This window comes from Schistosoma mansoni, chromosome 2 (assembly GCF_000237925.1).
Source record: "Schistosoma mansoni strain Puerto Rico chromosome 2, complete genome".
NCBI classification, from domain to species: domain Eukaryota; kingdom Metazoa; phylum Platyhelminthes; class Trematoda; order Strigeidida; family Schistosomatidae; genus Schistosoma; species Schistosoma mansoni.
The window spans coordinates 14,144,310-14,163,164 of NC_031496.1; the positions used below are offsets into that span (position 1 = coordinate 14,144,310).

At 31.8% G+C, this 18,855-nt stretch overlaps 1 protein-coding gene across 1 annotated transcript in view; it reads left to right on the top strand.

Annotated features, from left to right (window-relative positions):
- Positions 1–16,904, top strand: part of Smp_148420 (hypothetical protein) — a gene marked incomplete at both ends in the record, with an annotated part of 58,499 nt that extends 41,595 nt beyond the window's left edge. The window contains 10 exons of the mRNA XM_018795778.1: positions 321–868; positions 3,756–3,984; positions 4,716–4,945; positions 6,276–6,612; positions 9,224–9,409; positions 10,700–10,971; positions 11,670–11,865; positions 12,058–12,461; positions 14,320–14,596; positions 16,731–16,904. Of these exons, the coding sequence (XP_018650056.1) occupies positions 321–868; positions 3,756–3,984; positions 4,716–4,945; positions 6,276–6,612; positions 9,224–9,409; positions 10,700–10,971; positions 11,670–11,865; positions 12,058–12,461; positions 14,320–14,596; positions 16,731–16,904 (2,853 nt within the window). The remainder of the gene's footprint in view (positions 1–320; positions 869–3,755; positions 3,985–4,715; positions 4,946–6,275; positions 6,613–9,223; positions 9,410–10,699; positions 10,972–11,669; positions 11,866–12,057; positions 12,462–14,319; positions 14,597–16,730) is intronic.
- Between the last annotated feature and the right edge of the window lie 1,951 nt (positions 16,905–18,855).

Sequence of the window (18,855 nt, forward strand, 5' to 3'; positions counted from 1 at the left end):
AACACTCATTGTGATCCCCACCTTTGTCTTAAAAGATGCTTTGATGATGATAACCATATTCCTTTATCCGGACATGGGACTGGGATAAACCCTAGAAGAGCTACAGGCTCAGTTAAAAGCGCATATTAACCAGAGTCAACTAATAAAGGTATCGTCAATGAAATTGAGAAATATGAAAAGTGGCTACTGAGGTCTAGGATAATAGATAAAAATTTAGGAAATAATACAATTAAATAAAGCACTCTTGACGGGATTTTCAAATCGTTCATTCTGTTACAACATTATAAATTTACTTCTTTTTCATTTTTTCATTATTTTAGGAAATTGTTCAATTATTGGATGAATTAGCATCATTACAAAGCAAGTTTATCACATTACAAGCAAGATATCAATTAGCTTCGCGATCTAAAACATTAGGACCGACTGGGTTAAAAGAACGATCTGTTTCTACCGTATCATTAGGTGTTGATAATTCACACAGTAACAGTAATGGTCATTTCGCTATATCTACACCTAGGCTCGATGAACAAACATTTTTGTTACGTAAAAAATCGGATATCAGTGATTTAAACGAATCTTTTGAACAAACTAATGAACATTTAAATGATGGAGTTTTTATGAATGATAATAAGGCTAATCAAATTGCTACGACTAATAATAATATCAGTAATGTAAATGAATTATCAGAAATTGGTCGAATGGATTCTGGTTTAGAAGTGGAAACAACAGAGCTAGACTCAATCCGTTCTTTATACCAACCAACAGATAATTTAACACCTGAAATCCTGGTAATGGATATGGATAAGCATCATTTATCGGTTGAGCTGGCTGAAACCAAAGCTAAATTACGTCGAGCACATATTGAAATGTAAGTTTGTCTTCTTTATTTAATATCCACTTTATGTTCTTTTTTTTCAAAGACAAGTGACGTGTCCCAAATAATATATCTTGATTCATGGCGTTATCCCGACTGTTTCTAATTCCCTAAGATAAAAATTATATCACTATTTGTGTCACTTAAACGTGTGGCTACATTCCGGCTTGATCGATAGTTTGTCAACATTAAGGATTAGATATTACATCTTTATCATGGAATAATCAATTAGCCTAATTTCATTTCTTTATTTATTGTCTTTATATACTTTCTGATACACAAGCCTTCTATCCTGGGACCACCGAGTAAATAATGCAGTCGTCATGAAACGGGTACTAGGTAAGGATGTCAAATCGATTGAGGAAGTAGTGAAACTTCATCAGTTGAGATGGCTGGGACACGTGTTACGTATGCCCAACCACCGACTGACCCGACGTGCAATGTTTTATAGTATAGGAGTAGTTTGGAAGAAAGCTAGGGGGGGGACAGATCAAAACGTGGCACAAATCCATGAAGTCACTGACAAGTGGACTGAGCCATGTTGGTAGGTGTAGACTACCTGGTTGGGATCCGCGAGGTTATAGCAATCGATGGTTAGAGACCTTGAATGACATGGCTCAAAATCGTTTGCAATAGCGCAGGTGCATCCACTCTTTGTGTTCTGCCAAATTCTAATCTTCTGAATTCTTCATGTCTCTATCTTATTCTTTTTCCAAATTTATTTCACTGAATTATACTCCTTTAATAACATCTTCAAGTCGTAATCTTTCGGATTACTGCTTGTACTCTCACTACTTCTACAACTATGGGGGTTTGAATGGACAACTGCATCTCTGTGTTAATGTGGTAGGGCCACTCGAACTGATGTACGTGCGTACGAAGTTCTACGTCGTAACTGATTGACTGACACAAGCCTTCTTACTAGTCAGTAATCACCGGTGGATCGCCTTAGGATAGGTTTTTGAATGTTTTCTAGGACATGCGATATATGATGTTAGCCAGTTCAGGACTAAGGAGAGATACTTAGTAACTATATTGGGTAACGCTCATACTTTTGTGAACCATATGATGTTGGGAGATATCGATCATTATATCATAATCTAGCTACTGGTCGCAAGACCTGAAAATATTAGATCTGATTTCTACCCAAGTCATAGTTTTAGACTACATGGAAGTCCAAAACAAGATCTCTAAAGTTCCTGATTTTTCATTTGTCTTTCATCTACTATCGAAACTTAAGAAAATTTTTGATTTATTTAGTTTTAAGGAAGAAAAATAAACCGAAACAGTATTACTCGGACATATTTTCTTGAGAATTAATATTATTATCAATGAACTACGGATGAGGTTATCTACAACGTTCCTAATGTCTAATAAGAGAGTACTTTTTCCATCACTTTCGACCATGTTTTTGTGCATTAACTAAGTGAATATTGCATGTTAGAGTATGATTTTCACCATAAATTTTAGTGGAAACGTCTAGAGTCACCCTTAGCTATCTATTATAAACATGTTTCTTTGGCTTCTTCTGATATAGTGGGTAGAAAACTCAAATATTAGCGCTATTCAAGGTTTGAAATAAAATCTGTAACTTAACTTACACACTAATAAATAACACTCATCTACTAAATGAACGATGAACTAACCGAATATGATGAATAGAACATACTTATCGAATATGGAAAATGTTGCTGATAACTTTAGCCTTAATCGGCTTTAATTGATTTAAGGAGAAGAGAAGTTTAATTCATAAATTATGGTTTCGATAGACTATCTATCTAGGTTACAGTTCTATTTAAGTTGTCTTAGTGATTAAACTATTCTTAAATTTGATTGGTTTTCTATATATTTATATGTATTACAACAAACAAAGTTATGAAATTCACTTGGTATTGTTTGTTTGAATCTTCCCATTGATGTTTAGGACTACAATTGATCAGTCTCTTATTGGCATATGTTCATACTGTGCGTATTGCCTTGATATAACCTTAATTCACAAGCATTTCAGAGTTGATGTTCACTCTGGGACTCGAATCCAGTACCTTTCGCTTCATACTGTGCGTATTTCTTCGATATGCACATATGCCAATTAGAGATTGATCAATTGCAGTCCTAAACATCAATGGGAAGATTCAAACAAACAATATTAAGTGAATTTAAAACTTCACCCCTTTGCACAAGCAAGTGGCTATCAGGACTCAGTAGCTGAATGGATAATACGATGGCGTTTGACGCGAATGGTACTGTGTTCGAGTCCCAGAGTGGACATCAACTCATGCAGGTATATCCAGCTGACAAGTCCCAAATAGGACGAAATGCGCGTCCTGGATTCCACTGCTAGCCACTATCCATTTTTGCTTATAAACAATGTCATGATTTATACTTCATCTTACGATACAAACAAATAAATGTATAATGAATGTTCTGATTGTAATTCACTATGCTTATTTTTGTATTTATTGACTATGAAATTGTTGCATAATCATAATAATCTACAAGACATGACTTATGCAAAATGTTCTATCAAACTTTCGAAGAAAATCGTTGAGAAGTGTATAATCTTCGTTGTCTTAATGACAAAAACCTATGATATTCTTTCACTCATGTTATTCCAAAGTTATCATTACTTGGTGAAATAGTGAGCTAACAGAATAAAAGACAAAGAAGTTAAAATGATAATAATAATAATTATGTCAATTAGTCATCCATGGTCATAAGTGACATGGTGTCTGGCACAAATGCTCGTGATCCTGATTTGCCAGTACGATGACTATTTGAAATAAACGGGATGAACAGAAACTATGTCAAAATAGTTCTCATAATATTGTAATTGTTTCAAGTATTCCATATTTTTTCATTTCAATTCTTCCCTTTTTTACAGTGAAGATCAAGCTGATCAATTAGTTGAACTACAAGATCATCTATTTGAAACACGTCGTGAATTAAGTCAAGTAAAAGAGGAACGAGCACGTTTAGCTGATGCAGCCTATACAGCAAGACATTGGCAGGATGAAGTGGATGCATTAAAACAAACAGCAGAACGTGTTATTAATTTAGAAGCAGAAAATGAAAAACTCAAAGAAAGACTACATGAAATCGATTATTACAAAGTAAACTAATTTTTAGATTTATTTCAGTAGTATCTAGTTTCTGCTGTAATTTAGCTAAATAGAATATAGTTTTATAACTTAATCTAATAGATTTGGAAAACATTTAAAATGTTCACATATTAGTGATATACTCTCATACTGATAATAATATTGTGTAAATGTTCGAGTTAACTTTACAGCTATGATGAAGTATCTAGAAATCTAACATTGTTAAACTTTATAGGTATCAATATCAATGTTGGACTTGATAGAAAAATTATATTTCTGACGTTTCATGACTTAATGTAAGCCACTATCTAAACTTATGTTAATTTAGTTGTTATTTATTTCCTCTGAAGAAGCGGCTTTCATTAAGTCATGAAACGTCAGAAATACAATTTTCCCTACTCATTGGGGTATAACGAAAAGTATATTTACTATTGACAAACTTTTTAATCTTCTGGTATAAAGCATAAAATCGAAGTTAATTTAAATAACTAGTTACATGTTGGAACTTTCTGATCTAACAGCATATAATCGACTGTTAATGGGGATCCAACCGATCAGTGCTGCCTCAGCTCTAGGACTTGATGCGACATCAACGCCAGCATAAATATATATATATATATATATATATATATATATATTGCTGCCTTCAATTCAATCATAATGGCTTGCAGTGTAAGATATGTTGCTGTGTACAATTAAGTGTATTTAAAAAAAGTATATTTTATTTGTTTTCTTTTTGACAGGCTCGATGTCAACAACTTACCGAAGATTTAGAAATTTTATCTAATGAACATTCACAATGGGCAGATAAAGAGGAAATCACTCATGAATATCACCATAAAATTACAGATTTAGAGAAAGAATTAAATAAAACACGATGTCAATTGACAGAAACAGAAAATGTATGTTTTTTTCTCTCTCTAGTGTCTTGTCATGTTAATCTCATTCATTATTTAACTTTATCGTCTATGTTATAGTTTCTAGATAGTAGACAGTAGTAGATTTGAACCCATTGTGATCTTTTATTTTATAAGCTAATAAATCATTGACTGATTTGCATCTTAACAATTAAGTGGCGACTAATATATTTGTTATTCGATTGACTCATTGACTTCTGGAATATATTATTTGCATACTCTAATCTTAGTAGAAATCTGAGTATTTTGTCTAGTATTCTTGGTAAAATGGGTCGAATGAAAGAATTCTTATCTATCTCAACTTGAAAACTATGATAATATTTGTGAGTTATATTTTTCATGGACTGATCTCAACTGGTGTACCACTGAAAACCAGGGAGCACTGCATCCCATCCCAATATGAAACTCCTCAGTAGTACACACTCACGACCTCACCATGGACTGAATCAGAGACCTTTACGTCTCGCAATCATTGACCATCATAACGACTGGGTTGGTGTTAAATGATATGATTTCATTTTAAATCAGTTAGCGACATAGAGCGTTGATCATTCAACGTTACTCAAGTTCTAAAGATATGTCTCGACTATTGGAATCCAGATATTTCATCAGTGCAATAGTTGTCCCTAATAGCATTATAATCAAGGACTTTGTAAAATTATACACCTTGTTTGTACTATGGGTAATTCCTATTAATTCTAAAGCTGAAAAATATTAACAACGAAAGAGACGTCATAAAGAGATTCCTTTTTTCAAAAAAAATAACATACTTTTCAGATATTCACTTGTTAAACTGCTGACTACGCATCAATTCCAAAAAATGTGTCCATAATAATGTAGAGGGACAATTCATGAAATTCAGTCGACTTCATTGTCCCATTTTCAATAAGGAGGTATTAAGTTATTCACTAAATAGTTTGAAATGAATTAGATCAACTGAGTTTAATTTCATATATCCTCATGTGTTATCTCTAAATACGGTGATATCAATAAAAACAATGGAGTTATGTAAATAACTATAGAACATTAGGCCACTGATAATATTTGTTTTAATGAAAAATTTCTTTTCTCTATAGAATTATTAGTTTTACTTACTGAAACCGCCGTCCAGTGCTTCCAGGTTTTCTATGGTGGTCTAACTTCAATTGATTCATGATCTGAACTATTAAACTTACTTTTAAGTTTTGAATTTTTCTCTTTAATTAAACCTTTTTTTCTTTCGTTTTTAAAGGCTCGAAATTCAGATTTGGATTTGATTAAAAATCTTCACGAAGAATTAGGCAAACTTAAATTAGAACACTACACACATAAAAGGTTTATGATTTCACCTAATAAACTGATCAATTCAAAAGACATTGTAACTGATAATAATAATAATGAGAAAAGTAATCAAATTATACAACAGAAACTGCAAAATCGCATTTCATTTGATGCAAATGATGATGACTTGACCACCATCGAGATTTCAGCGAATAACCATCTACAACAACAACAACAACACTTATCCCAATCAAATGGATTAAATTGTAGTTTATCAGATCAATTATCTGAATCAGTGACAAATCGTCTAAATCATTTAGAAGAAGTAAATCGACGTTTAAATAAAGAACTTGAAATGACTAAAATGTTATTAGTTAAAGCTCAATCTGTCAATGAAGTTAATATTGAAACAGAAGCATCTTTAGCTGAAATGAAACGTGAAAATCAATTGTTAACCAATAAGGTGAGGTAATGATGGGAAAGAATTAAATTCAAATTGAATGTGATATTATGTTACAATGCATGAGGATTTTATTTATGGTATGGCATTTCATTCAGAATATATTAATGTCAATGTATGCAGTTAAAATGATGGAGACAAAACTTCTTAATATGATTATGAACATAACTGTCCTTGATTTCATTGTCTTCGAAGTAGATTTCATTAGTTATCACCTTATTTCCACTTCGAACTGGAATACATACATAAATATCTAGAATCTTTTAGAAAATGTTAACCTCCAACACGACTGGGTGACTCATAACATGACAAGATTTGTCCGAAATGCGGATCTATTATAGTAGACTGTCGAATTGTGTGATATTTGTGCTTCATTTATGTCGTTAAAAGCACTACAAAATAGGAGTGTTATTTAAATATGTAGATAAAAATAAGTTTGCAACACATACTATGAATCAAGGGACAATTCGCAGCTATTTTAAACAGGTAATAGTGAATACCGTGAATGAATTAGTCCCTATGGTTTTAAAATAGACAAGGTGTTCAAAATAAGTAAGTTCCAAAGAGTATGACATATAGTAGAGTTTAAACGATAATAAAATACAGAATCCTATTACAATCAGACCAAAGAGTCGAGGAAGTATAATACTAATACAACTGTTTGGGATTATCAATTCGTTCTTATGGGAAAATATCATGTACTACAACATTCGAGTTTTAAAATAATAGATGAACAATATTCATTCAAAAACAAAGAATATTTGAGCGACCAATAGTTTTCAATAACTTCACCATCAGGCTCTACAGTTATAAGTCCATAATTCTTGTGATATTTTACGAAGGCGATTATAAGGCATGCATTAATGGATTTGACAGTGTTATGTGTTAAAAATGGTAAACTTTTGCATCTGTTATGATATAAATACTTCAAAATTGTGTTATTTGTATATTAGAAAGGTCATTTAGTAGAGGCCAGAATGATTCGTAGTAAATATTAATTACTGAATATTCATAAGTAGTGTGGTGTAATACACACAAAGACAGAAAAGAAAGAATGAAGCTAAGTTCCCAGAACGATCTAGTGACGAGTCGTTTCTTCACGAAATATGTAACGTTTTGCAGTCTGAATAAGTTTAAATAGTGTTATAAAAAATTACCACCAAACATTATTGATGTAATAGTCTGATCATTCTGATTTCATGTTATTTAGATCAAAGTGATTCCATAATAAAGGTGTTTATATGTATTATTGCATTTATTAATAAGAATAAGTGAACGATAATATTTGTAATGTAATCGATTAGTTTAAACTATCTATTTCTATAGTGAGGTCTTGAATAGGTTATATGTGACCATTCATACAGATTTTCCAAGTTGGTTGAATAGTTAGGACTTCCTTCTCTATTGGACATTGTGGAACGAAGTGGAATCATTTCATTTTGTGTTCTCTATGTCTTCCGTGTAATCACTAAGTTTTTGTCCTTAATATGTTGTACGAATGTAATCCACTTTACTATTGAGGAATAATCATACTTACTCGCCACAATTTGTGTCAAGGAAGTTGACTGTGAATAGATTCAGACTACCCAGTTGCATCATTTTAAAATCATTCAACGAAATGTTTGACCAACTATCAATTTAACCATCCAATTATTTGTATTTTCTTATACTATCTTCAGTTACTATTCTAAACGTTATTTCCGTTATGGTTGTTATGATGACTTTACTGTTATTGTTTCTATAATTACTGTCAATATTATGATTTTCTTCTATTCTCTCAATAATAATTTGTACTTGTTCTATGTCGTCGATTAAGTTGTGATCTACCTCTCATTTATCTTGTTTCTCTAAAAATTACACTTACATTGTTGTGGAAAATAATTAACGTTTACCAATAAACTGAATTGCTTTATACCTATCTTGATAGTCATTTCAAGGAGTTATATGGTTATTTATAATTCCTTTAAGTTGTCTGTAATTCCTAACATATATACACAGCGTCATACTTTATTAATTATTTAAATTTAAGTCAAAACGAGGAATTTTCTGCTTAACTCAAACATAAGCATAAATATGTTGATTTTAATTGTATAGATTTAGCAATTGGATTCAGTTTTAGTTAATGATTTAAGCCTATAGGTGACATGGCTCAGAATCGATCACAATGGCGTAGGTGTATACACTCTTTGTCTTCACTTAAACTATGAGATTAAAATTGCTTTATATCTGCCTTCCTGTACTATATCCATATATGCAACCTTTCTTTTATATATTAACACCACTAAATTAACCACTTCTATGAATTCGGTGTTTATCTTGTTGTGCTAATGAGGTATGGCAACTTGGACCGATGCATATGTGTGCCTGATCCTGCGTTGTAGCTGACTGACTGACTGAATGATTTAAGAATTTTTCGGCGAATTCAATATACGTTTTCAAACATGAAATTCCCTATACTAGCAAACTACTGTAAAATGGTTATGTTATTCTATATGGGTTTTCAGTAGTTATCTTAAATTCATCTAATCATACTGTCAGCTTATAATAGTATTTCTTTTTATTGTTTAATATCTTTTCACATATCCTTTTCATCAACAACTATCAAATTCTTTAGCTTGAAAGACTTGAAACAGCTTTGTCAGTTCAAGATGAACGGTTATGTCAATTAGATTTGGAACGAATGAGTTTTGAAACGGATGCCAGAAAGACAAGAGAATCGTTAAATACATTTAAAGAAACTTCTGAAAGACATATCAATGAGTTATCACGTGAAAATGATTATCTAACTGAAACTATCAAGGTGAGTTGTTATTTATCACTATGATTAATCGTCCATATATTTGTTTAGATACGTTAAGGTTTTTCTAGTGATTTTGTCTAAATCATTTTCATACTGAACATCGGCGATTATTTTCAGTATCTAGGACTATTAGATGATGACAAACGTGTTACCTAATACCTCTGAGTTGGAATGTAATGTTCGACATTTTTAAATTCAATCATTTAATGATATAGCATGACCACCATCCAACATAGACAATGAAACTTGTATATTCTCTATATGGTCGGTTATATAAGTAACATTTGATTAATTTATTTCTTAACGGTAAATGACTCTTACTAATAATTCACAAAGGATGAAACAGAGTTTTAAAAATAAGTTTTCTGGAGCATAACTAGTATAGAATCTGTACATGGATTCTAACTCAACGGTTACTTTAAATAAAAAAATGCGGAAATAAAAAGAGACGAAATTCTTCGGGAAGTTCATTTCTGTTATGAAAATCACTTAAGGTGGTATGCTTTTTTGTCTCCTGAAATAACCTGTTACCGGGAAATTAGGCGAAGCAGATTCAAATATCATGAAAAGCATCAGTCCCCTCAAAATTACAGGTACCTTTTACTTATGAGTACCGGTTAGCAAAAAACCCAAGTCCTGAACCACCTATGAATGAAGTCCAATCCTCTAAAGTCAAACAGGTTCATGAAATTTGTTGTTTTAATTTTTTATGGGGTGTGTCATTTCCAATTGGTCTCAATACTGTGGAATTTGTTTAACATATATCCTACTGTATGCAATAAATACGCGGAATGAGGTCGTGAAAGACTTATCTAAGAAACTTAATACTACATCAGTCATATATCCCTCAAAAACCCTTTATCTTTGTTTCTATCGTTTAAAACATTCCTGGAAGTTCACAGAAGTAAGATTTTTCTGCAGCCTCATCTTTTCATTTTTTAAAATAAGGTCATATGCCTTGACTATGTTCCTGAACTCACTTTATCAATAATCATCTGAATTTTGAATAAGCCACAATAAGACACAAAGGGTTGCTTTTATTCTACGGTTTCATCAACACAGGACGTCGATGGTGATCCTGGCGATGCATCAATCCTGCAATCTATTAAGGTGTTGCTTCCATTTGAATAGACCTGTTCTCCTCAGTGTTTTAAAAATACACTAACGACCTCCAACTCTATAGATTTCCTAATAAATTTCCAATAAAAACAGAAGTTACTTATTTTTGTAGTCATTGAACAGTTTATACTAAATCTTGACAATTTACCGGAGTTTCTTTTTAATTTTCAGACCTTAAGAGGTAAAAATATCAATGATATTTCATCCGATGAAAGAATTGCACGTCTAGAAAAAGAAAATAGTGTGCTTGGTGAATCCGTTCAAAACAACGTGACATGTTTAGCACGAGCTGAGCTAGAAATCAGTCAATTACGTCATCGTTTGACTAAAGCAGATGAATTATGTAAACGTTTGGACTCATTAACAGATGAACGTAATCAATTAAGTGCTGAATTAGGAGCAGCAAAGCGTGAAATTACCGCTTTAAAAGAAGCCTGTTCAAAGTAAGTCCATTTTTTTCTTCACTATATCAGAGAATTAATTGATTGACTAGCTTTACTGTAATAGTATTGGTGCAAGTTCTTACTCTAATTAGTTTTTAGATCATTCAGTTCGAATGTTAATTAAATTGGAAAACATTTGGTTCCTTTCTGTACACATCAAAACAACTACAGTATACAGTGTTTAAATTTTGAATCATGTGGCTTAAGTTATTACTTACGTGTATAAAGAAGTCTATTACTAATGTGTATTGAACACATTTATTTGACTTGACCCCTGTATTCTAACGATTATTTTAGGCATATGGCACCCTCATCTGTAGTTGAGTTTTTACAAGTTTAAATTTGTCAAGCCCTTTAACCTACTAAATAGACATGCAATTTGTGCTGGTAACAATTTGCCTAGATCTTTACGTTATTGCCCCCATGCTTCTATAATCATGTGTTACAGCTTATACGTATATTCCTCTTACTAACTTAGGTGTTGGTTATTTAAATCACTTAATGACTCTTCCGTTATATATATATATAATCTGTGTTCATCGCTTTATATTGTCTTCTGGAATTTAAATGCCGTTGCGAGTTATTTAAGAACGGTTATTAAAACGACTAATGTTTGAAATGTAGGGATTATCTCACTAAAAAGCACATACTGAATCACACATTTTCTTTTAATCATCTATTTACCAATCCAATTATAGACAAACAGATCTAGAGATAGCTCTTGTCTCAGCAGAAGGTAATTGTGCACGTCTTCAAACACAATTGTCAACTATCCGTGCAACATGTGAAAATTCAGTAAATATGGAAAATGAATTGATAAGATTGAGGCAAATTGAAACTAAATGTGAACAATTACAAAATGCGTTGTTTACTGCTATACAAAAGACAGCTCAAGTGAGTGAAGTATTTAGTAAAAAGTACGTTTTATTCTATGTGTAAATATTTGAACAAAAGCTCTTTGAACAAGGATTTTGATCAATGGCTGTTAAAGTATTAAGCTAGAAGTCATTCGTGTTTATGTTAACTGTTTATACACCTGTAATAATATATCACTGTTTCTTTCTTTTTAATTCAATGACTAATTAGGTTGAAGTGGAACGGGATAGTTTATCAACACGTCTAACTAATTTAAAACAAAGTCTTCATTCTCAAAGGTTATTAGACTCAGAAAATGATGAAGCTGATGATGAAGAAGGTGGAATAGTCAGTTTACACGACGAAGAAGTTGATAGTGGCAATAAAACGGGTGATTCAACAGAAGAAACATCACCTGAATGTTTAGGTGTAACAAAATTACGCAGAAAAACTATAAGTATGCCACCGAATTTACGTCATCGTGATCGACGACGTAGAGGAGGATATATTAGTTATGAAACGGAACTTGGCAGGATGGATTCAGAAATTAAACGTTTAGAAGCAGAAAGAGATACATTGCGTAAAAATCTGGAAGAAATCCAAGCTAAATTAACAAATGAAGAGGCAGCTCATGAGTAAGTTTATTTTAACAAAAATGTTAGCTATCCAAGTTTTTATTGATTTTACCTATGTTGAATGACATGTTAGAAGAAACTTTTAAGAGGGATATAGTAACTCAAGTTTAAGTTTTTTCTAAGTGTGTTTTCTGATTTGTAATGATCCCATTCTTATTCTTCAAAACCTCACTATGTCCAACTTTGAAAATGATATGAAACTGAAGAAATTATTTTTCATTTGGTGGTAGATAATACGACTTTAGACTGGGCACATTAGACCACGATGGTAAACAATATATTAAATAATTAGCACGCTAAATAAAAAACATCGACCAACGGTTGAGAATCAGTTTATAATCCAGACGAATCGCTTATTGACATGAATTATAAGCAGTCGTATAAATGGAATCCAGAGTATAGAGGGATTTACAATACTATGAAGTTTCATATCTAGTAAATTTGGATATTTATATTCTTATACTAACCGATCACAGCTCAAGCCAGAATGCGAATCTGTTTTTTATGTGATTTCAGAAAATGCATCTATTAATTTCCGAATTGATTAATCACTAGGAAGTGACTAGCATCATGTGTGTCAGGTCCTTCTTAGTGCGGATCGAATTTTGTTGATTAAGTTGTGATGTGGCCACTAGTCCAGGTGACTCGACATCGCGTGTATAGTGTTATATCCGCGTCGCTTATTACTTATACTTGAAACGAGGAACCATTACAATTACCATGACACGAAGTAAGAATACGAAGGACTGGTGCAGGTTAAGATTTGTTAACCCCAGAGCACGACGACGACCCTAGTCCGAAATACACTCATTTATATATTGATTTGTACACACACTTGCTTATTAATTGGGAATGAGATAACTTATTAAAAAATGCCCAGTATTATAGCTAATTGCATTATGTATATCATGCTGAACATATTTCACGTTAATTTAATGCCTCTCATTCCTTCATGAATTCAGTTGCAGCCCGAAAAGCTCAGTGGTGACATCTACGATCATGAAGCTGGGTGACAGGATGTCGAATCCATCAGGGAACATCAGTTCCCCCAGGATTATAGGTATAATTTACTGATGATTGCCAAATAGCACGAAACCTAAGTTCAGGATTTCCTGTTGACTGCCTATAACCACCACCTTATAGCTTTAATAACAAAATTGGAAGAAATATAAATATACATTTGAGTAAAACTAGACAACTGATAATTGTCAAATTAAAATGTATATTCGAAGTAGTTTGTAGTATATTCATTGAATCATTGTACTAATAAAGTTCAATCGATTCACATATCTCCTATACAAGTAATTTACGAGCAAAGATTTCAATTGAGTTTGATAGAAAACTTACTCTAATCTTAAAGGATCGACTACATATTTGAAAATCACCGATTTATATTACTGACAAATGCTGAGAATGAACCTTCAATTTTCCATTTTAATTCTTCAGTATAATGAAACTTTGAAAGCTACATATTAACGAGCTAATTTAGTAGATTTGAAAATCTACAGTGATAAAAAAACTAATAATTTTTAACTACCTATCTACATGTATGGACAGTCCTATATATTTGTCAAATACAGATCACTAATATAAATACACAAATGATAAAGTATTTTTCACTGAACGTTCAAACACTTTTTACGTCTAGCATGTTTCTGGACCTTAGTTAGCTCTAGTTCAGTAATAGTCATAATAGTTGTAACTGATAGATATCTAAATTAATGAGCCGTTATTAGATTTTCCAGTAATTTGCCAGGATGTTCTTTATTAATTCAACCGGAACTACTTACAATTAAGTAACATGGTCCTGTACTTAAATTATTTTAACTTGCACCGTAAATTATTTTCTACCAATTAGATCTGCTATGAAAGAATCAGATGAGAGATCGAAGCAAAAGATTAGTCAATTAGATTCAGAAATAAATCATTTGAAAGCATCAATTCGGCTATCTGATCAAGAAATACGAAGATTACGTAGAGAGTTAAGGGATTCTGAAGCAGATCAACATTTATCTGATGCAATGGAAAAAATTAAACAATTAGAATCACAAATTATTAAATTGAATAACACAATTAAACAAAATGAAACACAATTGAAAGATTGTGAACAACAACGATCCGAATTATGTCAACAAGTAAGTGATTATTCCATTCATTAAAAAGATTTTGTAATGGAAGCATCTGTTAGATGTATTATTATCAAACCTGATAATTTTGTCAACTTTGGAATTTTTAGTGGTGAAATGAAACATACATTTAACTGTTATTAGTAATTCATTTTAGTTAATAATAAGGTATATGGTCTATGGCTAACTTTGATCATTGAATCAAATTGTGATAAATGTTCAATTAAACTTGGTTTCGAAATCTCATTTTTATTTTCTACCTAATAAACATGTTTCAACAGAATAACTCGATGACTTGATTGCTCAATTGCATAGATGATATAGTTCATTTTTAAAGTTCAACTTTGTTGTATTTATTAGGATTACTACTTTTCTGATGCTTGATATATGAGAATATAGTAGCTTGGACTGTTCTATGAATATTCAAGGGCCTATATTATTTATATCCATCTGTATTTCACCTAGAGCTGGTGGGAACAGAAAGCCAATTATTGAATTTGAAGAAAATTGGCAGTGCAAAATTTTACTGACTACTTTCAAGAAATTATTGTTTCTATGAACATTAAGATTACTGAAAATCAGGAAACATTGAACGTTTATTTTATTCTTCAGTTAGACACTCCAACAATTCATACTAAGACCGGTAGATTTAAACCATACTTGTGGTAAGATAGAAATAATTGTCTCGCTACATCATGAAGTGATTGGATTCAGATATTTTAGATAATCTATTCACAGCAGGATATAAAGGTTTTATTATGATCACCTGTAAGAGTTGTTGGTGTGCACTATTTTGGACTTACAAACTAGAAAAAAATAACTATTCAAATACCCTACCATACAATGGATTCTGCAGTCGATATCGCTTTGTCACAAAATGTTTTCAATATCTTGCTGTTTTTTCAGTTTAAAAATGGTTTGTAAACTTTCTAATCATCGGTAGATATATTCAAAAGTATTTCGCTGCTTCTATTAGGAAATGTCTGTAAATCGATAGATCGTACTTGGATTTTCATATTTTTACAGAATTTTAAATACAAAAATTTACTAATAAAAGTTTAAACACTCTCCTGAAGACCTAAACGTCATAGGTTCAACCTCTACAGGGTCGTGGATTCGTAGTGCTTAAGAGTGTCACAATGGAACTTAACGGTTATCCAGCGCTTCATGGTTTCCAATTGTTGTATAATTAAAATCAGCCATGATGATGGTCATAAAATCTTCAGAAACCCCCAAATATAGTAAAACTGGTGGAATAGTTGAATAAATTGATAAATTTCTCTGATTTCATTGTGGAAACACAACCAAACGATTCTATACCGAAACGTTAATGATAATAAGAATAAAAATGTTGAGTTATTATATAACAAGATTCTAAAAAATACAATAACAAATTTGTATTCATCTTTTTATATACAAGTTCGAAAATAGTTTATAAGTTCAAATGTCGAAACATCAGAAATTCAGTAGTATTTAGGACTGTAATATAATTCATTGTCTTATTTCATGAAACTCAAGTGGTGTTAAAGAATTTGAGAGAACAAAATTTTACTGATTACCCAAAATAATAAATATTTGGTTACATAGGCTTGTAATGTTTCCTTGCAACCTTTTTCTTTGAATAGTACGTTTTGTTTAATTAAATTTGGTTAATCATTTCGTACAATTTAAGCATCACTTCCCCCCCAAAAAAAGACGAATAATACAAGATAAGTAGTGGGATCTTTGCCTTCAATGCTTGTGAATTAAGGCTATATCGAGGCAATACGCACAGTATGCAAATATGCCAATTAGAGACTGACCAGTTGCAGTCCTAACATATCGATGGGAAGATTCAAACAAAACAAACAATACTAAATGAAATTAAGTAGTTACTAGTTTATTAAAATCGATGGTTTAAGAAATCGTCTAAAAATGGATTTTCAATGTTCAATTCTTATTCAATGACTGAAGAGATATAAGTTTACTGCTAATTATATTGTGTTGTTCAGTTGCGTGAATTATGACTAGTAAATCATTTAGAACCGTAGATCTAAGGTGTAGTAATTGTTGAAACAAGCCTTTTGAAGCTTCAATATATATTATATCAGATATAAAATTATTATCATTACTTACAAAGTGCATTTTTCTCTATTTATTCTAGATAAATATTGAACAGAAAACAGTTTCAGCTTTACGTAACGAATTAATTATGGAAAAAATTCAATTACAAAAACGTAATTCTGAATTGAAATGTATTCAAGTCTGTTTAGAAAAGTATGGACTATCAGAAGATTGGTTTAATGAATTAAGTTCTAAAGAAAATAGCATAGAGTGAGTTGAGTCTTATTTTATACTTTACAGTTTAATAAATTTGTATTTTATTAATTATTCAATATTGAAATTAAAAAAGGTCAATGTAATGGATAAAACTTTGTTTAGGTAGATACCTTTTCTAGCTTTCTGATGCTATTTTCACAATGAATAATGATTCCGTGGAAGGTTTAATTCATTAGTGAAGTTATTAGAGGCATCAGTCTGTTCAGTATGATTATTTTTAGCTGTGTTTGAATATATAGCATCTAAAATATCCTGTTGATAACCTGTGATACGATCATTGATAGGAACAACGACATGGATTGGACGGAAATTTTCTACCAAAGTTTTTCGTGTTAATGTTTCTGCATTACAGGATGTTGCTGTCACATTGATTTTAATAGTTATATAGTATTTAACTCGTTTAAAAATCAATATCGTATAGACTGAGGTTGGAAATTAGCTTATGACAATGATGATTTACGTTGATTTATGTACAAAAGAGACTCGATGGTGGTGGCTTCGATATTGCTTTAGGTAACAAGCATTATAAACAGAGGTAGAAGGTGGTTAGTAGTGGAATGCAGGACACAGGTTTCATTCCTTTTTGGACTCGTCAACTGGATGCATTAAATCTCAATGTGTGTTCACATCTGGACTCAGTACCGTTCGCTTCAATCGCCTTGTATTATCCTTTTGGTTATCCTAAACGTACATGGGAAGATTCAAACAAGCAGTACAAAAATCAATTGAACTTCACCCGATTGCACAAGCTAGTAGCTATCTGGACTTAGTGGCTAAGTGGATAACACGATGTCGTTTGAAGCAAACGGCACTAGGTTCGAGTCCAAATATGATGTGCATTCATTCAGTTAACGAGTCAAAACAGGACGACACGCGTTTCCTGAGTTCCGCTATTAGCCACCATCCACCTCTACTTATAATGCTAATGCCTTTTATTTAGCTTATCAAGAATTGATGAAATCTGCTATTTGTAAACTTATCAGATACAAAAATATATGTACTTGACCGACACATCTATATGAATATGTAAGTAATATAAATAATTTAGTTGTTATGCTAATAAAATCTAGCAAGCAGGAGTTAGAGAAACGAAAATATCCGTAGATATCTGATATGAACATATCCAGGATACCATAGTCTAAAATCTTGGATGAGAAACATAAATATGGTGAAAATTAGAGCCTGGAAATTATACACCAAGGTACACCACTCAACCAAATAAATTGAAAATAACTTATAGTTTTGATTAAGACATACTTAGTGAATATTGAAAATGTTGGGGATAACTTTAGCCAGTTCAAGTATTCAGGTTTAATTTAAAACCCATGAATTTTATAAACACTCTCTAGGTAAATTATGCGTGATGTCAAACAGTTATACCACATAAGTACTGTTTAACCATCAGGTAGATATTTATTAACATAATTACCGTTTATTGTTGAGAATGCGTCTATCAGATACTGTAGTGGGATTATATAATAAGAATTTATTTGATATTTTTACATTACTTTCAATATTTTTATTTCATCTTGTTAATATAACGTTCAAGAGCTAGAGTAATGAAGACTGAATATTTATTATTGTCAGTATGGGGATTTTTGGAGGTTGTAGTATTTTCACAGTTGAACTCACGAGTCGATCTAAACGTGATCACCATTGAAAACCTGGAAGCACTGGGCGACCGTCTCATTGATCTAAAGGTTAACCATTCTCACACGAGACCGAAGTTCCAAGGTTCAAATCTTGCGTAGGGGATCGTCGGTGAGTACTACTGAGGAGCCCAATACCAGTGTAGTGAAGAAGAACACGAGTGAGGACAATCGAATGTATTTTAGCACAACATTACAGAACATCTCATTAAAATATGAGAACCATATAGTGAACATTCAATTTGCAAAATAACAATCGATTGTCTCAACTTGACTGTTTCTTCTGCAAATATCCGCCCA